Source organism: Aquarana catesbeiana, linkage group LG11, assembly GCF_042186555.1.
Source record: "Aquarana catesbeiana isolate 2022-GZ linkage group LG11, ASM4218655v1, whole genome shotgun sequence".
Taxonomy (NCBI): Eukaryota; Metazoa; Chordata; class Amphibia; order Anura; family Ranidae; genus Aquarana; species Aquarana catesbeiana.
Window position 1 is genome coordinate 191,071,717 of NC_133334.1, and position 22,736 is coordinate 191,094,452.

The following is a 22,736-nucleotide window of genomic DNA, read 5'->3' on the forward strand; positions in this document are numbered from 1 at the left end:
AAACAGGTTATACACCACCAAACTTCCAAAAGACAAGGAGAAGGCCAGAGGGTTAACGGGATCCTTAAAGGAACTCAAAGAACAAAGGGTGATCATCAAGGTACCAAAAGAAGTGAGAGGGCAGGGTTTCTACTCCCACATATTCAGAGTGCAGAAACCTTCAGGAAAGGTCAGACCAATCCTCAACCTCAAACCTCTAAATTTGTCTATAACCTACAAGAGGTCCAGAATGGATTCCATATATTCAGTAAGGGCGCTATTGCCCCCAAACTGTTATATGGTTTCCCTAGACCTAAAGGACACGTAGCTCCACATCTCGATACACCAGGAGTGTCAGAAATTCCTAAGATTAGCAATAGAGACGGAAGAGGGAATCGTGCACCTTCAATTTCAGGCTCTACCCTTCGGCCTCTCCTCATCGCCCAGAATTTTTACAAAAATTCTGGCCGAAGCTCTGGCACCATTACGGGTCAAAGGCATATCCATCATTGCCTATTTGGACGACCTTCTTCTGTTTGCAGAGTCGCCCCGGAAGTTACTAGAAAACCTCAAAAATACACAGACATTCTTAGAGAGTCTAGGTTGGCTGGTAAATTTGGGAAAATCCAATCTACAACCCACTCAGCAAATAATATACCTGGGGTATGTCATAGACTCAGTGCAACAGAGAGTGTTTCTTCCCAAAGAGAAAATAGGAAAAATTCAGAGGGAAGTAAGCATACTACAAGCCAACTTACCATGTGCCGTAAGGCAGATAATGTCAACGCTGGGACTGTTAACATCTGCAATCCCAACAGTACAGTGGGCAGGCCTGCATTTCCGGCCACTGCAGATGTTCCTGTTAAAGATATGGGATCACAGGCAGGAATCCTTAGACACCAAGGTTCTATTGCCAGCAAGGGTAAAAAGAACCTTATGGTGGTGGAGGAGAACAGAGAACACGAACAAAGGACGGCTGTGGAGCCTAACCATTTCCCGAAACTTAACCACAGACGCAAGCGGCGTAGGGTGGGGAGCACATCTAGGCTCTCAGATAACACAAGGGACTTGGGAAAAGGAGGAGAAGATGAGATCATCCAACTGGAAGGAATTGAAAGCAGTATGGTATGCACTTCAAACCTTCCAGAAAGAGTTGAGAGGTCGTCATTTGCAGGTCAGGTCCGACAATTCATCAGTGATCGCCTATATAAACAAACGGGGGAACAAGAAGCGGAACCCTGTGGACCTTAGCAGAGGAAATCTTGAAATGGGGAGAAGAGAACATACTCTCATTGTCAGCAGTCCACTTGAAGGGGGATTTAAACAAAGTGGCGGATTTCCTCAGCAGGAAAAAAGTGAGAGAAGGCGATTGGGTGCTAAAACAGGAGGTATTCGAGCAGATTGCTCAAAAATGGGGAATACCTCAGGTGGACTTGTTTGCCTCAAAGGAAAACAGGAAAGTCAGAGCGTTCTTCTCCCTGAAACGAGAGGACAGAGTGCTCGGGGTCGATGCATTAGCACAGAGGTGGGCATTCAACAAATGCTATGCCTATCCCCCACCAGTACTAATACCAGCGGTAATAAGGAAATTGCGTACAGAGAATACAACCCTAATTCTCATAGCGCCTTACTGGCCCAGGAGACAGTGGTTCTCTATGCTCGGAGAACTCGCGGTAGAACCCCCCCTGGTTATTACCGATCCAGGAAGATCTACTCTCCCAGGGTCCAGTACACTGCCCCCAAGTGGAAAGATGGAACTCGGCTGCATGGTGTCTGAGGAGCAGTTGCTGGAAGCAAAAGGGTTCTCAGGCCGTCTAATAGACACACTGCTGAAAAGCAGGAAGATAGAGACATGTAACATCTACCAGAAAGTATGGAGGTGTTTTTAACAGATGGTGCACAGACAATAACTTCGATACACAGAGCTCAGTGGCAGTGCTACCTAGAGTTTCTACAGAGTGGGATAGACAAAGGACTAAATCTTAGCACGCTTAAAGCTGGGGTCCACCTATCTATCGTTTTTTTTTTTTTTTTTGGAGTTCATTCACAAACTTTTCTTCTCATGATTATCTACTCACATGTTCTGTGTAATAAGTCCGCCTGTGTCCGATTTCGTTGTAAAGAATAACTTATAAAATTCACTGAAGGCGGTTTCCATCTTCATTGTGGACATTTGAAGCCCACAAGCATGTATTTCCTGGATGCGGTGAATGCTGGGAGCAGAGATGTTGTGATGACGCTGTTGCACAATGCATGCTGGGAAGCCTGAGACTAGCTCCCAGGGACTGTGGGAGGTCTGGGAGAGGCTAGAAACACGCCTACTCCCATGGGAGGAAAACCAGGAAGTGCAAAGAAGATTAGAAAAAAAAAGGTAATTACGGCAATTTAAATTTTTTTACACAGCATGTCAGCATCTAGGCAAGGAAAAGAATGCATAGAGATAATGTTCAAAATTTGGGTGGAACCCCGCTTTAAGAGTCAAGTGTCAGCACTTTCGGTTTACCAGGAAAAGAGATTAGCATTTGATCCTTGGGTTATCAGACTCTAGATCACTGAGCAGACAAAGACTGATACAGTCTTTCCAAAGTGGGATCTGTCATTAGTGCTGCAAACTATGACAGCAGACCCCTTTGAACCATTGGATAGTTGCAGCCTGAAGATGCTAACGCTTAAAGCAGTCTTCCTGGTGGCAATTACTACAGCCAAAAGGATCTGTGAGATAGAGGCCCTATCAATCAGGCTCCCCTTTTTTCAGATTTTTCCGGATCGCATAATCTTTAGGATGGATCCAGGATTTCTGCCTAAGGTGGCCTTGAAATTCCACAGAGGCCAGGAGATTGTGTTACCATCGTTTTGCCCAAATCCCTCTAAGGAACAAGAAGAAAAGTTCCATAGTCTAGACGTAAGTAGATGCGTCTTACATTATTTAGAAGCAACAAAACATATTAGGAAGATGGATTCCTTATTTATTTTGATTTCTGGAGCAAGGAAAGGCCATAGGGCCTCAAGACGCACCATAGCCAGATGGCTAAAAGAAGCCATTGAACAGGCTTATAGGTTAGGAGGCATGCAGGTCCCAGAGGGTATCAGGGCACACTCCACAAGGACAATGGCAGCGTCACAGGCAGAGAGAGCTGGAGCAACGCTGGAACGGATTTGTAAAGCGGCAACCTGGTCCAGCTTTGCCACCTTTGTAAGGCACTATAGAGTGGATCTCTGGGCGGCTAAAGATCAGACCTTTGGACGCAAGGTCTTACAAGCCGTCGTTCCGCCCTAGGGGTAAGTGCTCGATTTATCCTCTGAGGTGGCTGTCCTGAAAGACGATTAGGGAAAAACTAAGTTACTTACCGTTAACGTTCTTTCCCAGAGTCTTTCAGGACAGCCGGGTACCCACCCAATTGTGTATTAAGAGATTTCCTTACAGGAAATGTGATATAATTAATTATGTGTATATGTTCTTGTGTCTCCCCAGCAGACTGGAGGTGCTCTTTAAAGAACTGAGGAGCCAGCAGGGGAGGAGGAAATGTATTGAGGCTGGCGCTGTGTTTCCTACAGAGGGGAGGAGCCAAGGTCTCTCAGGTGGCTGTCCTGAAAGACTCCGGGAAAGAACGTTACCGGTAAGTAACTTAGTTTTTTTGCCTGAGTATGAGCTCACCTCAGTAGCCAGACTGTCTGGATCTCAGACATGATGATAGCGAAACTCGGGCCAATGATAAAATCTCTGGCTGATCTAGGGTGAAAATTAGGTGGCCATTGATGCAGTTCAGCCACGGTGGATGCAAGACTATATGCTGTTTCTCTAGTAGTCCGTTGTGGTCAGTTAACCCTTATGGCTCATTCCACAAGTGACACATACCGCTTTTGAACTGTTGAAGTCGGATCCAGTGATATCTAGAAGGGGGATTAATCCCTTATGTTAATAGCCAATGACCAGAGGATAGCTAAAAGTTAAAGTAATGAAGATTGAATGACAGGTTAAACCTGGGAAAACTATATAAGAGACTAAAGAATCCATAATCATCTTTATTTGTCTGCCAAAAGCTGAGTCTACTCCTTTCGGGCAGCAAAAAAGTTTCTTCACCCAAGTCGCCCAGTATGTGTCGGCCGGCAGAATTATATGTAAATTTGAGCATTAGGATCTGTGGGTCCTATGCATTATGGAAGCCATTGGAATTTTCGTTCCTCTCCTCCAACTAATTCATTCACCAGAAAACAAGTGTTACCACATCTTGTTTAACGATGAGCCATCCAGCCAAAAGAAGATTTCAAGGATTATGTCTGCGTTGTCCTTAGTCAAAAGGCAGACTTGAGCATGAAGCAAAAGGATTAGGATCCAAAACTTCATATGGCATCATTGCAATCACTCACTCAAGCCATCAGGGAAGACTGTAGGTGTCTCTAGACCTAGCAGGTGTGTGTATACTGTATACACACTTCAATACACCCATGCTTCTGTAAGTAGCTTTGCTTGGCCGTTCGAGAGTTTCACTACGGGTTCATCTGGCAGACTTTGGTTTTTTCACAAACTCAGGGCATTTCCCAGGACATTAGGTCCAGTAGTGGCCATCTTGCAGGAGCAAGTGCTTCTGGTGATCCTTGTTTGGGCAACAGCCTGCTGGCGCAATGTCTTCCAGGTCCTGGAAAAAAGTTCTAGTTCAGACTCTGATCGAATTGGGAGGAGCCATCATCGAGAGAACAACTAGTCTCTTTACAGCAATGACTTGCCTGGAAGCAGTTCTGAACCTCCGAAGAATACAGTAGAGTTACCCTCAGAGAGAGCGACAGTATAATTGAACAAATTTTAGCTCTTTCCCATTGATTGCATCCCACGGTCGCAAAATTGTAGAGAAGTGGTCTGTAGTAAGCCATGTGGTCCGAGTGGCTCACTGGAAGGTTGAGAACTTTTATTACCAGCTTTGTAGTAAGGGAAGACTTGCTTCCTGCATCAGAAACAGTGAGTCCACAGAGGAGACCAGTCCCCTTTTGGAGGTAGCTAAGCTAGGTAATCTTTCAGCTTTATCAGCTACTGGGCATACCAATCATCACAATCTATTACTTTGTTGGGTATTCATGCTAATGGAGGACAAAGTGCCCAAAGTCAGAGTTGCAATGGTCTCAGGCTGAAGTCCTTCTGAAAACGCAACAAACAGAGCCTCAGCTATGCTGCAAAGATTCAGCAAAATTGGGAGGTTCTATCTTCGCTGTCAATAAGGAATACAAGACTAGTCAAGTTCAGGTGTCCTAGAACTTCATGTGAGACGCCATAAGGGACAAAGCCGTTGGATGTCAAGGGATGGTCTCCAAACCAACAAGCCATTCAAGGAATCGACAACAAATAAGGATATTTAATATCAGGATATTGACCTGACAGTAACCTTGGTGGCTTCCCAGGGGTGGAAGCAATGGAACTATTGACATCCAGCTGGGTCTTCAAATTAGCCCATATGTATAGCGAACAAACCTAGTGGTCTCCAGGCTCCTTATCAGGATCCGCAGTCGTTCAGTGGTGATGAAGACAATAATTGCCGGTGGTCTGCAGGCCATGATATCCTCAGATACAGTCTCTGATCCGGGAACCTCCTATTCTCCTTCCTGAGATCCAGTAACTCATACAGCGTGGCCAATGGCATCGTCCAGATTCAGACAAGTTATATCTAAATGCTGGAAACCCAAGAAGTGAAGGCTCACCTTTTATGATTTGAAACCCTGTGGAGGCCAGGGCACCTACTCCAAACTTCAGGTATATTAGATCATAGGAAACCCTGCAAAATTTAAAGGATGGAATCCTATGTTCCGTGCTGTAAGGATTGAATTGTATACAACTAAGCCTAGAGATGGGGTTGAAGGGTAGATGAGGCTCATCATGTCCTCACTGCCTGGGATCCAGCAACTGTTGCATATCTTGGTAAACCAATTCCGAAAGACCTGGGCAGATTGTTCTTTCCCCTTGGATCCTCCAAAGAGTGTGGGACACGTTATCTCACTCTCCATTCAGCTGGATAAGACTTCCTCGATATGGCCAGTAACACTAAAGCAGTATTTTGTATGGCTAATATGTCTAGGAGGATCTCGAATATCCAAGCATCAAGCCGTAAACCACCTTGTTACTGCCATTATCAGGCAAAATGGCTCTAGTCTCTTCCTCAGCACTATACAGAGGTCTGCATCTGAGTTAGAACATCATTCTTCCAGCATATCCAAACTAAAGTGTCTGAAGTACCACAAGCATTGGAAATAGATTCAAAATTTGAGAAAGACATGGAAGTGGTCCTTTTCAAAGGGCAAACAATGGGCTCTTCAGGCCTAGCATTGGAAGAGGAAAATCCCTGTCCATTAAAGACATTCACAGTGGTGCAGATGAAGTTAGTCAAGGGGCTTAGATGGCTAGGACAAATCCATCAATCAAGGTCAGAGACTTCTTTATCAGACGGATTGCACATCTGTGGATAGAACTCAAGGGAGTCCCTCCAGAGCTAATATGTAAACTGCGACCCGGTCTACATTCAACACATTTGGGGCCCGTTTTAAAGTGGACCCAGTGACCTTAGCTACAATCTTGGGTGTGCGCAGCCTATTGCATTGAGGTGTGCACCCCAAAGCTAGGACACACGTGTGTGTGTGTGTGTGTGTATGTATAATATAAATATATATATTGAGCCAATCGGGGATTCTTTCCATCTCCCCACCAGCACAGTAAAAGAAGTGTGGAAGAACTTTTCTTGTTGTGGAGCCATTTAGAGTTAAATCTTTCCCATCTCCCTGCCAGCACACAAAGCGATAATGCTATTGCACACAGGGTGAGTAGGGTGTGCTTAGGCACGCCCAGCACATCCTGTGGGCACACATATGGCGACAAAACATTTCAATCGTTAGTGGGGGATAGATCTAATCTTCGACTTAAAAACTTTTTTGTGGGAATTTCAGAGACCTGGTTGAACAGCTCTTATGATTGGCTGGCAACCATTCAAGGGTATACCCTTTATCGCAGGGATAGAGGGTAAAAAAGGGGGAGGGGTATGCCTATATATCAAGAATAATGTACAAGTGAATGTGAGAGGTGACATCACTAAGGGAGCTAGGGAGGAGGTAAAATCCTTATGAGTAGAGCTCCAAAGAGATGAAGCTAAGGGGAAAATAATACTGGGAGTATGCTATAGGCCCCCTAACCTGAGGGAGGAGAGGGAGACGGATCTCCTATCGCAAGTTGGATTAGCAGCAAGGATGGGAAGTGTTATCATAATGGGGGATTTTAATTATCCAGACTGGGCAGAGGGAACCACGCATTCGTCTAAGGCTCGCCAGTTCCTAAATGTCTTGCAGGACGATTTCATGGTTCAGATGGTAGACGCACCAACTGGAAATACAGCGTTACCGGATCTACTAATTACCAACAATACAGACCTGATCACGGATTTGGAAATACAGGGCAATTTAGGAAACGGCGATCACAGGTCAATTGGTTTTCAGTATAAATCACACAAATAGGAAGCATAAGGGGAATACAAAGTCACTGAATTTCAAAAGAGCCAACTTCCCTAAACTACGAACCTTGTTAGAAGGCATGAATTGGGATAAAATCTTAGGAACAAAGAATACGGAGGAGAGATGGATTTGCTTTAAGAGCATATTAAATAGGGGCATTAGCCAATGCATCCCATTGGGCAATAAATTTAAAAGAGCGAACAAAAGTCCTGGATGGCTTATAATGCATATAAAAGCAAAGGAGAAGGCCTCCAAAAAATACAGGGGTGAAGGATTATCATCATTCAGACTTTATAAAGAATGCAACAAGAAATGTAAGGGTGCAATTAGGGCGGCTAAGATAGAACACGAAAGACACATAGCGGAGGAAAGCCAAAAAATCCCAAGAAATTCTTTTAAGTATGTAAAGGGTAAAAAAGGGAGGACAGACCATATTGGCCCCATAAAGAATGAAGAAGGACATCTGGTTACAAAGGATGGGGAGATGGCGAAGGTATTGAATTTATTCTTCTCCTCAGTCTTCACGAGGAAATCGGGGGGGGGCTTCAGTAACCAAAACTGCAGTGTTTATCCTTATGACACATCGCGGGAAGCACCTGCATGGTTAACCGAGGACAGAATTAAAATTAGACTTGGGAAACTTAACATTAACCACTTAAGGACCGAGCCTCTTTTTGAGATTTGTTGTCTACAGTTTTTTTTGCTAGAAAATTACTTAGAACCACCAAACATTATACATTTTTTTTTCTAACATCCTAGAGAATAAAATGGCGGTTGTCGAAGTACTTTCTGTCACACCATATTTGCGCAGAGGTCTTACAAGCGCACTTTTTTTGGAAAAAATACACTTTTTGTGAATTAAAAAATAAGACCACAGTAAAGTTAGCCCAATTTTTAATATTTTTATATTGTAAAAGATAATGTTGCGCCGAGTAAATTGATCCCCAACACGTCTCGCTTCAAAATTGCGCCTGATCATGGAATGGCGACAAACTTTTACCCTTAAAAATCTCCATAGGCGATGTTTAAAAAATTCTACAGGTTGCATGTTTTGAGTTACAGAGGTCTAGGGCTAGAATTATTGCTCTCGCTCTCCCAATCTTGGTGATACCTCACATGTGTGGTTTGAACACCGTTTTCATATGCGGGCGCTTCTTCACGCGAGCTCAGCAGGACAGGGCGCGTTTAAAAATTTATTTATTTTTTTTCCTATTTATTTTACCTTTTTATTTATTTTTACACTGTTCTTTAAAAAAAAAAAATAGTCACTTTTGTTCCTATTATAAGGAATGTAAACATCCCTTGTAATAGAAAAAAGCATGACAGGACTTCTTAAATCAAAAAGACCTCAGATATTATATTTGCAATAAAGAAAAAAAAAATGGCCCTTTAAGAGCTATGGGTGGAAGTGACGTTTTGACGTTGCTTCCGCCCAGCAGTGGTATGGAGACGCGTGGGGGCCATCTTCCCCCTCACTCGTCTTCATACCCAGGAAGGGACAACATCCGATCGCCTCCACCGCTGCCGACGGCTCCAGTAAGCGGCGGAGAGCACCGGAGGGTGGCAGGAGGGGGGCCCTCCCCTGCCGCTGATAAAAGTGATCTTGCGGCGAATCCGCCGCAGAGACCACTTTTATCTTGAAGCAGACCGCCGGCCGAAGAAGAGGATACTGGGGTTATGGCAGCTAGCTGCTGCCATAACAACAATATTCCTCTTCCAAGTTAGAACGTACATCGGCGTGCGGAGGCCCATAAGTAGTTAATAAATCACCGGGACCAGATGGCTTGCATCAGAGGGTACTTGGGGAACTCAGTCAAGTAATTGCCAGACCATTGTGCCTAATTTTTACTGACAGTCTACTGACTGGAATGGTACCAGCTGATTGGAGAAAAGCCAATGTAGCACCAATATTTAAAAAGGGCACAAAATACATCCCTGGGAATTACAGACCAGTTAGCCTAACATCAATAGTATGCAAGCTCTTGGAGGGGATGATAAGGGACTATATACGGGATTTTAGTAATGAGAACGGTATCATTAGCAGTAATCAGCATGGATTCATGAAGAATCGTTCTTGCCAAACCAGTCTATTAACCTTCTATGAGGAGGTGAGTTGCCATCTAGATAAAGGAAGGACCGTAGATGTGGTGTATCTGGATTTTGCAAAAGCATTTGATATAGTTCCCCATAAATGTTTACTGTACAAAATAAGGTTCATTGGCATGGACTATAGGGTGAGTACATGGATTGAAAACTGGCTACAAGGGCGAGTTCAGAGGGTGGTGATAAATGGGGAGTAATCGGAATAGTCAGGGATGGGTAGTGGGGTTCCCCAGGGTTCTGTGCTGGGACCAATCCTATTTATTTTTTTCATAAACAACCTGGAGGATGGGGTAAACAGTTCAATCTCTGTATTTGCGGACGATACTAAGCTAAGCAGGGCAATAACTTCTCAGCAGGATGTGGAAACCTTGCCAAAAGGTCTGAACAAATTACAACTACATGGCAAATGAGGTGTAATGTAGAAAAATATAAAATAATGCGTTTGGGTGGCAAAAATATGAATGCAATCTATACACCGGGGGGGGGGGGGGGAGAACCTCTGGGGGAATCTAGGATGGAAAAGGACCTGGGGGTCCTAGTAGATAGGCTCAGCAATGGCATGCAATGCCAAGCTGCTGCTAACAAAGCAAACAGAATATTAGCATGCATTAAAAAGGGGATCAACTCCAGAGATAAACCAATAATTCTCCCGCTCTACAAGACTCTGGTCTGGCCGCAACTAGGGTATGCTGTCCAGTTCTGGGCACCAGTCCTCAGGAAGGATGTACTGGAAATGGAGCGAGTACAAAGAAGGGCAACAAAGCCAATAAAGGGTCTGGAGGATATTGGTTATGAGAAAAGGTTGCAAGCGCTGAACTTATTCTCTCTGGAGAAGAGACGCTTGAGAGGGGATATGGTTTCAATTTATAAATACCGTATTGATGACCCCACAATAGGGATAAAACTTTTTTGCGGAATGGAGTTTAACAAGACACATGACCACGCATTAAAATTAGAAGAAAAGAGGTTTAACCTTAAACTATGTAGAGAGTTCTTTACTGTAAGAGTGGCAAGGATGTGTAATTCCCTTCCACAGGCGGTGGTTTCAGCAGGGAGCAACGATAGTTTCAAAAAACTATTAGATAAGCACCTGAACGACCACAACATACAGGGATATACAATGTAATACTGACATATAATCACACACATAGGTTGAACTTGATGGACTTGTGTCTTTTTTCAACCTCACCTACTATGTAACTATGTCACTATGTAACTTCGGCATTATTCACCCTTTTCTCTGGTGATTGTTGCATCCCATATGTATATGCTGTCATGCTTGTGTCAGGAAAGAGGAACATTTTATACTTACCTGAGGGTAATTTTCCTTTCCTGATGCAAAGCATGACAGCATATAGGTCCCTCCCTAAAGGACTTTGCAGTGATAATAAGTTACGAGAATGCTGTCTGCAGGCAGGAAGGAGACTTACCTATTTAGTATAGCTGGTCCTGAAATAGGGCAGGGGGTGGAGCCTACCCATATGTAGATGGTGTCATGCTTCGTATCAGGAAAGGAAAATTACCGTCAGGGAAGTAAAAAATGTTCCTCTTTGCAGAACACACGACTGCATGTGCTTGTGAAGCAGCAAAAGGATAAGATACTGACCATTATAAATAGGCCACACGGTAAAGTGTGGCTTCTCTTATCTGGTGCTGTGACAGACAGAGTTGTATCTGTCAGGTTTCACAAAGAGTTTAATGGATTTTAGTGTGATATACAGTGTACAATTGCACATGTTAAGGGTATCCAAAGAGCGCAACAAAAGAAGCGTAACAAGTGTGACAAGTTCTAAATACAGGATCAAGATAAACACATTGAGCTACATCTCTTTTACAGTGACGGATCCTTTCGTTTGCCCACCTACTCCTCTTCCCTTGTACAATCACAAAAAGCCTTGTCATTTTTCACAGAGTGCAAGGTATTCTGTCAATGAACAAGGAAAGATCCATTCGACAGGATACTTCACTGTGTTTAGTAGGCAGGATGAATGAAACTAAAATTTGTACAGTAAACTGCAGAGATCTGGGCATAGAATAATCAAAATGAGAGGTAACGTATTTTACTTTTTGTGGTGTTTCTAAAATAACTTTTTTTTTTTTTTTTGAAGTTCCACTTACAGTTCATAATTTTTGAGTTAAAATAAAATATTGGCCTCAAAATTATTTGTCTGGCATGTGTGAGGATGCAATGATAAATGTTTTTACAAACCTACGTGTGTCGTGTATATAGGTATGTAATTGCCCATGTGGGAAGGAGGTCTATATACTTTTTAAATTTTATTCTTGAATTTAATATAATTATTTTCTTTTTTACTACTTTTTTTTTTCGATTTACTTCTGTGTGCTAGTAGTGACAGATCACCTTTATGTATAATCCCTGATATCTTCTCTGCTTGTAGAACAAGCAGACCTGATGAACAAATGGCTGCTGCGCCAGGATTTTGTCGATATTGTGAATTTGGTGTAGAGTTGTTGACTTCAAGCCCTGGTTCACACTGCCGCAGCTTGTCATGCAACAAAGTCGTGCCCCCACTAACGACAATGGAAACATTCTAATCGGTGTGACTCCAGTCTCTCAGACTTAGGAAAGGGTTCCTGCACTACAACCCCTGGCAAAAAGTATGGAATCACCACTCTTGGAAAATGTTTATTCAAGTGCTTATTTGTGTAGAAAAAAACCTAATCACAGACATGCCTCAAAACTTTTTTAATTTGACATTTCAACCTTCTGGCTTTAGAAAACATTTAAAAAAATAAAAAAAAAAGAGAGAAAACTGTAGTCAATTGCAACTGTTTTTGCAGAACAAACAGAAGAAAACTATATGGAATTTGATAAGCTGCAATATATTATATTATATTATATTTTTGTTTTTGGGTTTAATATTGCTTCAGCTGATCAAGCTGACGATAAAAACTGATTGGTTGACATGTACAGCTGCTCCAGATTCTGGCCGCCCGAGTTTTAATAAAGTCCCCCATTCAATGTTTAATTATTTAATTTCTAATTTACATTTATCTAAATTTATAAGAAAGTTGGACTTTATCTTGTTTCATCAATTTATATACCCAGGTGTACAGAACATCACTGTCAACTTGGAATCTGAATCTGTTCTAGTGGATACAATATTACCAGCACTGAAAGTGCAGAACCTAATTGAAAGTTCAGGAAGAAAGGCAGTGCTGAAAGGAATGGGCAGCGTTAAATCACGTACAGTACCACTGTTTGTTTTTCTCATATTTGAAAAGAATACAAAGTTAATTTTACATGCATAGGTTTAGAACATTTGCACACATGGAACGCACATTATGAATGTAAACAGTAAGACCCCTTTCACGCTGGGGTGGGCGGGTCCGTTAGCGGTAAAGCGACGCTAGTTTTAGCGGCGCTTTACCGCTGTTCAGGCAGTGCTTTTCGGCCGCTGGCAGGGTGCTTTTAACCCCTAAGAAGGGGTTAAAAGCGCCCATGTTGCGGCGCTTCCAAATCGCTTTTCAGGCGCTTCGGAAGCACTGCCCATTCATTTCAGTGGGCAGGGGTGGGAGCGCTGTATACAGTGCTCCTACACCGCCCCAAAGATGCTGCTTGCAGGACTTGTTTTCCCATCCCACAAGGGTACCGCCCCAGTGTGAAAGCACTCAGGCTTTCACACTGGGGAGGCATGAGAGGCAGTTTTCAGGCGTTTTTACAGGTGCTATTTTTAGAGCTAAAATGCCTGAAAACTGCCTTAGTGTAAAAGGGGTCTAAGAAATGTCTTTTTTTTTTTCTTGTATAAAAAAATTGTATACATCTACTATCATTCCTCCTAACTATTTAACCACTTGAATACTAGTCTGTATATACAGCTTCATTACCAGGGCATTTTTCAGTTTTCATTGCTGTGATAGTTTGAATGAAAAAATCTTTGAAAAAAAAACACATAAATTGCATTTCATGAGGCACCAATATGCTTCCTAAATTGCTTAGTTTTAGGGTATGTTCACTCTGTTATGCTGCTGTATTGCACATGCGTTGATGCACTTTTATCCTCTTGCGCCAAGTGGAGCCAAAAAGGTGTATGTAGTTTTTTTTTTTTTTTTTGTGATACAGCATATCACACTGTAGTGTGTTGCTATGTGTTGTGTGTACTGCAGTATACCAACACACGTGTTTTCATATGCTGCAGTAACACACATGCTCCCACAGTGCAAAAATGTGTGCAGAGCCTAAGACACAGCGTATACAGTGCAGCAATCAGAGTGCATGTGTCTAGATTATATAATGCACAGAACAACTTGCAGATTTCAGTACAGTAGTTAGGAGTAAGTGCCACTTTAAATATTGGTGGTCAATGGTGTGCGCTCCCTCAATGTTGGTAATCATTAGTGTGTAGCGACTGAGTGGTGATCAGTCATTTTTCTCCCCTATAACATTGGTGGGTAATGTGACCCTTCAGGGTCCAGTGGAAGCAGTTTACTCCCACAGGATCACAGGAGATTGCTGAAAGAGTAAGAAGGAAGAGGAGTAATGGCAGAAAAGGAAGGGGCAAGCTTTTCAGTGTAAACTGTACTACGGTTTCCTCTGTGATTGCAGAGATTGGGCATCACAGCACTCATAAGTTACAGAGCCGCTGTGAAACCTCAATCTCAGATATTTAATGGGCATACTCGACGCCCGTGCCTTATTTCTGGCGAGAAGTTTATAAACGACTCTCCAAAAATAGACATCCACCTCCCTGACAATTTTTTTTTACAATAGTCAGCAAGGAGGTGGTTAGGATAGCTATACATGGAAAACTTGTAGGTGTAAAGAAGCAAGATAAATTTGTAGTGAGCAAGAGTTCTTAAAGAGAGAAAACTCTGTTGTAACTTAAGGTGGTATTCAAAAATGGTCTTCTAATTTTTACATTGAAAAAAACAAACAGATTTTATTGAAGCAATTGTAAATATATTACAATATGTAACAGAAACAGTCATTCATGACATACTACCAACAGAAAAATTAACATCAGGATACATCAGCGGTAAACCAATGAGAGATACAAGTATCAGTGAATTAGGATAGAAGGATAATAATACAAAAATCAAGCAAATCTATACCAACTGAGTCCGCTACAACTAAATCCGAGCATTATATCTCAGTGTAAGGAGAACAAGGATGATAATTGGTCTTCTAATTTAAAAAACGGCTTGCTCAGAGAAGGGATTGAATAGGTGTACTTCATATACTGCATGTGGCTGTGTAACATTTGTTGTATTCCCAGGGGACTTAGGGCGGTTTTCTTAGTACCCAACCCTATATACGCCTTTGTGCAAGCCTTGTATTCTTTTTACAGAACTTACACCCCCAGGTAGTCCTTACTCTGATTTGTGGTGACATCAGATGTCTACAGTATTGGCACCAAATGTTACCTAGTCAGCTACAGAGACCCAATAGAAACATTTTCCAGTGAATATGTATTGTATTTATTATAGCAAAGCACTTACAGCAAAATATAATCAGTACTTTAAGCACATATTAGATTATTAGATTTTTTTTTGTTTTCACCCCTACTAGAACTCCCCGCCCTTCCCACCCTCCCTCACTGCCACATTTTCACCTTGCTATATTCCTTCGTTGTTTTAAACATTTTCCACTTTTCCCACCTCTTGCTAAAACCTTCTTTTCCTCCCTCTTCACAGTGCCTAAGCCCTTCCATAATATATATCTCCTCATTTTTATTGAGCCATTCCCTAATTGTTGGACCATCCACCTCCTTCCATCTTTTCGGGATCAGGCTCTTAGCGGCATTAATCAGATGCATCAACATTGACTTTTTATATTCTTTTATTGGAATGTCTACCCTGTGGAAAAGACATACCCAGGGATCCTCTGGCACCTCTATACTAGTAATCTCCTTAACCACTTGACCATTGGGCACTTAAACCCCCTTAATAACCAGACCAATTTTCAGCTTTTGGTGCTCTCACACTTTGAATGACAATAACTCAGACATGCAACACTGTACCTATATGAAATTTTTGTCCTTTTTTTTCACACAAATAGAGCTTTCTTTTGGTGGTATTTAATCACCGCTGGGTTCTTTATTTTTTGCGCTATAAAAGAAAAAAGACAGAAAAATCTGTAAAAAAAAATGCATTTTTCTTCGTTTCTGTTATAAAATTTCGCAAATTAGTAATTTTTCCTCATATATTTTGGCCAAAATTTATACCGCTACATATCTGGTAAAAATAACCCAAATCACACCTGAAGTACTGATGGCCTATCTAATTTCTTGAGACCTTAACATGCCAGAAAAGTACAAATACCCCCAAATGACCCCTTTTTGGAAAGAAGACATTCCAAGGTATTTAGAAAGATGCATGTTGAGTTTTTTTGAAGTTGTCATTTTTTCCCACAATTCTTTGCAAAATCATTTTTTTTTTCCACAAAATTGTCATATTAGCAGGTTATTTCTCACACACAGCATATGCATACCACAAATTACACCCCAAAACAGTTTCTGATATTACTCCCAAGTATGGCGATACCACATGTGTGAGACTTTTACACAGCGTGGCCACATACAGAGACCCAACATGCAGGGAGCACCTTCAGGCGTTCTGGAGCACCCAGGCCAATTCTGACATTTCTCTCCTACATGTAAAAATCATAATTTATTTGCTAGAAAATTACATAGAACCCCAAAACATTATATATGTTTTTTAGCAAAGATCCTAGAGAATACAATGGCGGTCATTGCAACTTTTTATCTCGCACGGTATTTGCGCAGCAATTTTTGAACGCTTTTTTTTGGAAAAAAACAGTTTTGTGCTTTAAAAAAAAAACAGTAAAGTTATTAAATAAAATATTTTGTTGCGCTGATATTAACCTACCAGTCAATCTGTGCACAGTTTGTAAAATAAATTAATCCCTCCAAGTGAAAATTAAAAAATGATTGGAATAAATCAAATATATAAGGGTCTAGTCAGGTCAGAAACACTATAACCAATAAGCTGTGATCTTATTCTCCACAGAATAAATCACAGGCAGCCACCTATGATAACGGGCAAGTAGAAGTATAAATAAATAGATAAATGTAGTTGCTAAACATATCATCCGATATTAATAAAAATTCTCTCATATGGTAGGTTAATATCAGCGCAAGAAAATATTTTATTTATTTAATACTTGGTACAGGTGTCTGAGCACTTTTTAAGTTTGCAGCTTTTATTATTTGGTTTTCTCCCAGTCACTATCAGACATGTTTCACAGGGTTGTAGAAAATATTTAGCTTCACCTTATCCATTTCAGCGCTTTAGTAATTTTTGCAATTTAAAACAGTAAAGTTAGCCCAATGTTTTTGCATAATGTGAAAGATGAAGTTATGCCAAGTAAATAGATACCCAACATGTCACCTTTCAAAATTGCACATACTTGTGGAATGGCGCCAAACTTCGCTACTTAAAAATCCCTATAGGCGACACTTTAAAATTTTTTACTGGTTACATGTTATGAGTTACAGAGGAGGTCTAGGGCCAAAATTATTGCTCTCGCTCTACCGATCGCAGCGATACCTCATGTGTGGTTTGTACAGGGACAGGGGCGCTTTTACTTTATTTTAGTTTGACGCTTTTTTCCAAAAAAAAAAAACATTTTTGATCACTTTTATTCCTATTACAAGGAATGTAAACATCCCTTGTAATAGGAATATGGCATGACAGGTCCTCTTTACAGTGAGATATGGGGTCAATAAGACCCCACATCTCACCTCTAGGCTGAAATAAAAAAGAAAAAAAAAAAAAAGATCCAGGCTTCGATCGTAGCGGTGAGTCGGTAGAAGCACCGGAGGGCGGCAGGAAGGGGGGACGTCCCCCTCTCGCCTCCCGTAAGAAGGATCAAGCAGTGGAACAGCCGCTATGATTGTTCTTATGGTGTAGGGAATCGCTGGCTGAAAAAGCTGATATCTGAATGATGCCTGTAGCTGCACCCATCATTCAGATATCCCCGCACAAAGTCAAGGGCGTCGTATGGCGGGCGGGAAGTGGTTAAAACGCATTTTTTTTTTTTTTAACACAAAGTTGTCCGTTTATACAATATTTCTAACACATGTACATAGCAAAAATGACACCCCGAAATAGATTCTCCTACTCCTCCTGAGTACAGCACAGCCTGGCCACATACAGAGGCCGAGTATGGCTGAGCATGGCTGGGTATGGCTGAGTATGGCTGAGTATCACAGAGTATTGCAGAGTATGGCTGGGTATGGCAGAGTATTGCGGGGTATGGCAGAGTATTGCAGAGCATGGCAGGGTATTGCAGAGCATGGCAGGGTATTGCAGAGCATGGCAGGGTATTGCAGAGCATGGCAGGGTATTGCAGAGCATGGCTGGGTATGGCAGAGTATTGCGGGGTATGGCAGAGTATGGCTGGGTATCACAGAGTATGGTAGAGTATTGCGGGGTATGGCAGAGTATGGCTGGGTATCACAGAGTATGGCAGAGTATTGCGGGGTATGGCAGAGTATTGCGGGGTATGGCAGAGTATTGCAGAGTATTGCACAGTATTGCAGGGCATTGCAGAGTAGTGCAGGGTATTGCAGGGTATTGCAGAGCATTGGGGGATGGCTGGGCATGGATGGATGGCTGGATGTGACAGAGCAGCGCTGTGAGCACTACACATCCAGCCCACAGCGCTGCTGCCATCTGATCCCTCCCCCTCTCCGCTCACAGTGTACCGATCAGTACAGAGAGGAGAGGAGAGGAATTGGCGTCATGATGGTTTGTTCACATGTGATCGCTCCGTCATTTGACGGAGCGATCACATGGTAAACGGCCGCGATTAGCAGGCATTTACCGGGACCTGTGATGCGCCAGGGTCACGGATGTTCTCGGGTGCGCGCGAGAGCGGAATTCTGGGAGGACGCCACTGTACGCCCTCCCAGAGTTAAGCAACCGCCCTGTAGCCTTCATTTGGCTATGGGCCAGTTGTTAAGTGGTTAATGTACTTTATTATTTCCTTCCAGTAAATTTTGATTCTATTGCAACCTCACCAGACATGGGCCATAATCCCTATTTTTGTTTACAACCCCTCCAGCATTCCTTTGCTGGCTTTGTTTGATATTTGGCTACTGTGTCCGGGGTTCTATACCACCTAGTTATGCACTTATAGATCATTTCCGCAACTCTGATATTTACTAATGATCAGTGTACCGATGTCACAATTTTCCCCACCTCTTGGTTCTTTCCCTGTTTGTCCTGTTTCCCTCTCCCAACTTTTAATGTATGATGGGACTTCCAGCTGTTTGCCCTCAATAAGAGTTTTATAAATCTGCGAAGTACCCCCCCATACTGTTTCCATGTCACATAGACGCTCCATAGGTGTCAGGTCTTCCCCTCCTCTCACCGGGTGTGGTAACACCGCTACAAAGTGCTTAAGCTGGAAGTACCGCCATTCATTCATGTCAAATAAATCTTTTTTCATTTTTAACTCCTGCAGTGAACAAGTTTTTTGTGTGTTATGTGTCATCTTTTTTTATCCACTTTCCCCCTATCGAACTTTTACCTGGTGCAAAATAGTTATTATCTCTTAATGCTAGGGGTGCAACGGATCGTTGTCGATCCGCGATCCGTACGGATCACCCTCCGCGGATCGGCAAACCCGCGATCCGCGGAGCACTTTTCGGCCTCAGCCATAGGAAAGGCCGCGGCTTCGGCCTAGCTCCGGAGCCGGCGGCCATCTTAGTACACCCGGAAGCGGACGCTGTCTCGACAGGAAGTTACGTTTCGTCACCGCCATCTTGCTACACCCCACACTCCTGCACAGTACAATAATGATAGAGTGAGAAGGGGGCAAGCGGACATCTTGTTACACCCACCGGAGTTTTAGATTTAAAAGCCATTTTCAACACAAAACTGAGCTTATATGCACAAATACTGTATTTATGCATATAAGCTCGGTTTTGTGTTGAAAATGGCTTTTAAATCTAAAACTCCGGTGGGTGTAACAAGATTTGTGTGTTTTTTTTTTTTTGCTGATCCGAAAATGATCCGATCCGTGACTCTGATTCGAGGATCGATCCGATCCGTGAGATTTTTGATCCGCTGCACCCCTTCTTAATGCCATTAGTGGGGAATTATATTCCCATTTATTTTGTTTGTAAATCCAATCCCAAACCCTGATTACATTCTTTGTCATTATGTGTGTCTTAACTCCTATTGACCTATATTGTGGTGGTGTCCAAATATTTCTCCCTAAGTTTGTGTCTGCCATTGTGTGCTCTATTTTTACCCATCTTTTTTCACTCTCTGTCTTTACCCATTCAACCAAACGTGATAAAAGAACCGCTTCATAATACTTTTTGAAGTCTGGTACTCCTAATCCTCCCTGGACTTTCCCTTTTTGAAGAATTGCAAGTGCTATTCTCGGTTTCTTGTTTTGCCAAATTTATTTCACCATTAAGGATTTAATGATTCTAATATAAACTGGGGGTATGTAAACAGGAAGCATCTGAAACTTGTATAAAACTTTGGGCAAAATAATCTTTAGGGTGTTAATCCTACCCATCCAGGACAAGGATAGAGCTGCTATTTTCCTAAATTCTATTTTTAATTCCTCCAATAGTGGTATATAGTTTGCCTGATATATTTTCCCTAGGACTGGTGTCAATGTTATCCCCAAGTACATGATTTCCTTCTTCCTCCACGGAAACTGAAATTCCTGCTGTAAGTTCTGTTCTTCTTTTGAGTTTATATTTAATATCTCCGATTTGCCTGGGTTAATCTTGAAGTTGGACAGGTCCCCATATTCCTTGAGTACTTTCAAAAGGTTGGGCATAGAAAGGCGAGGATTAGAGACATAGAATAAAATATCGTCTGCAAATGCAGCCAATTTTTGTGTCCCCCCTCCCACCTCCATGCCCCCTATGTCCACATTTCCCCTCACCGTCGCCAATAGTGGTTCCAATGCCAACACAAATAATAGCGGACAACCCTGTCTCATCCCGTTATGCATCCTAAAGGGGGTAGACAGTGTTCCGTTGACCCTTACAGATGCCGTGGGTCTTTTACAGAGCACCTGTATCCATTCCATCATCCTTGGGCCTATCCCCATTCCCTCCAGGGCTCCCATCATGTATCCCTAGTCTACCCTGTCAAGCTTTTTCAGCATCAATCGACAGGAGTAGACTGGGGGTTCCTCCCTATCTTATTTTCTGAAGCAGCAGGAGTGTTCTTACCCCATTGTCCTTCCCTTCCCTTCCTGGGACGAAACCCACCTGGTCAGGATGAACCAATACAAACATCAATTTTTTAATCCTTGTGGGCAGCACCTTAGTGTCTGTATTCAGCAATGATATCGGTCTATAATTTGAGCACAGTGTGCTCTCTTTACCTTCTTTAAGGATAATTGTTATTGTGGCTGTTAAAGCCTCCATACTCATCCCATACCTCACTCCCAGCCCATTGAAGTATTTACATAGTTTAGGGGTTAATATTTCTCTAAATTTTTTTAGGTACTCCAACGTGAAACCGCCCGATCCTGGACTTTTCCCCTGCGATGACTCCTTTAACACCTGATTTATCTCCCCTACTGTTATTGGTCTCTCGAGTGCCTGTACTAATTCCTCAGATAACCGGGGGATATTTGCTTTTTGTACATATTCTTTGATTTTTTCCTTTTTACAGACCTCCGGTTGTCCTAACTGCTTCTGTTTAACCGAATATAGTTGCTCATAGAAATCTCTAAACACCCTCGCTATGTCTTTGTGTTGTGTACCATTTCCCCTTTTTTGTTTTGTATCTTCTCTATGTAGTTAATTGATCTTTTTTTCCTTAACAGCCTTGCTAGACACTTACTATTTTTGTTCCCCCATTGATATCTTTCTTTTGCAATTCTGTTAAAGGTTTTCCTCATTTCCATCTCTAGAAGTTCTTTTAATTCGTCCCTTTTAATTACCAACTAATGCCACGAGCCCAAATCCTGCCTTCTATTAATGTTATTCTTTTTTAGGTCTTGTTCTAATATATAGATTTCCTCTATTAATTCCTCCCTCTTCTTTATCCTTTCCTTCTTCCTCCTTGCTCCTATTGAGATCAAGATCCCCCTGATGTAGGCTTTATGGGCCTCCCACAGAATATTCTCCGCGATCTCTTCTATTTCATTAAAAAGAATTGCTCCAACTCCTGTTTTACTATTTCTTCCCCCTGTTTTTCTAGGAGGTCCTTATTGAGCTTCCATGAGAACGGTTGTTTCTGCACGTCTGGGATCTTAATTTTCATAGTCATTGGGGCATGATCAGACAGTGATGTTATATCTATATTTGTAGATATTACCAAGTTGAGCATCCTATGTTCAATCAACCAATAGTCGATCCTCGTGTATGTCCCATGCACAGGGGAATAGAATTTGAAATCTCGTGACTTAGGATGCTGTTACATAGTTACATAGTTAGTCAGGTTGAAAAAAGACACAAGTCCATCCAGTTCAACCATTAAAAAAAAAAACAACCCCCCCCCCCCCCTCAAAAAAAAAAAAAAATATCGTACAATCCAATATACCCAATTCTATACCCACAGTTGATCCAGAGGAAGGCAAAAAACCCCAGCAGAGCATGCTCCAATTTGCTACAGCAGGGGAAAAAATTCCTTCCTGATCCCCCAAGAGGCAATCGGATTTTCCCTGGATCAACTTTACCTATAAATGCTAGTACCCAGTTATATTCTGTACATTTAGGAAAGTATCCAGGCCTTTCTTAAAGCAATCTACTGAGCTGGCCAGAACCACCTCTGGCAGGAGTCTATTCCACATTTCCACAGCTCTTACTGTGAAGAAACCTTTCCGTATTTGGAGATTAAATCTGTTTTCCTCCAGTCGTAAAGAGTGCCCCCGTGTCCTCTGTGTTGACCATAAAGTGAATAACTCAACACCAAGTTCACTATATGGACACCTTATATATTTGAACATGTTGATCATATCCCCCCTTATTCTCCTCTTCTCAAGAGTGAATACATTCAGTTCCTCCTAATCTTTCCTCATAGCTGAGCGCCTCCATGCCTCTAATCAGTTTGGTTGCCCTTCTCTGCACTTTCTCCAGTTCCCCGATATCCTTTTTGAGAACTGGAGCCCAAAACTGAACTGCATATTCCAGATGAGGTCTGGATTTGAACAGGGGCAAAATGATATCTCTCTCTGGAGTCCATACCTCTCTTAATACAAGAAA

At 42.2% G+C, this 22,736-nt stretch overlaps 1 protein-coding gene across 5 annotated transcripts in view; it reads left to right on the forward strand.

Annotated features, from left to right (window-relative positions):
* The window catches only part of CCS (copper chaperone for superoxide dismutase), a 277,092-nt gene that overhangs the window by 11,085 nt on the left and 243,271 nt on the right, over positions 1–22,736 (forward strand). For 4 of the 5 annotated variants that reach the window (XM_073605142.1, XM_073605139.1, XM_073605143.1 and 1 more), the window contains exon 3: positions 12,635–12,772. The exons of the other annotated variant lie outside the window; for it this stretch is intronic. In XM_073605142.1, the coding sequence (XP_073461243.1) occupies positions 12,635–12,772 (138 nt within the window). The remainder of the gene's footprint in view (positions 1–12,634; positions 12,773–22,736) is intronic. 5 annotated transcript variants of the gene reach the window in all.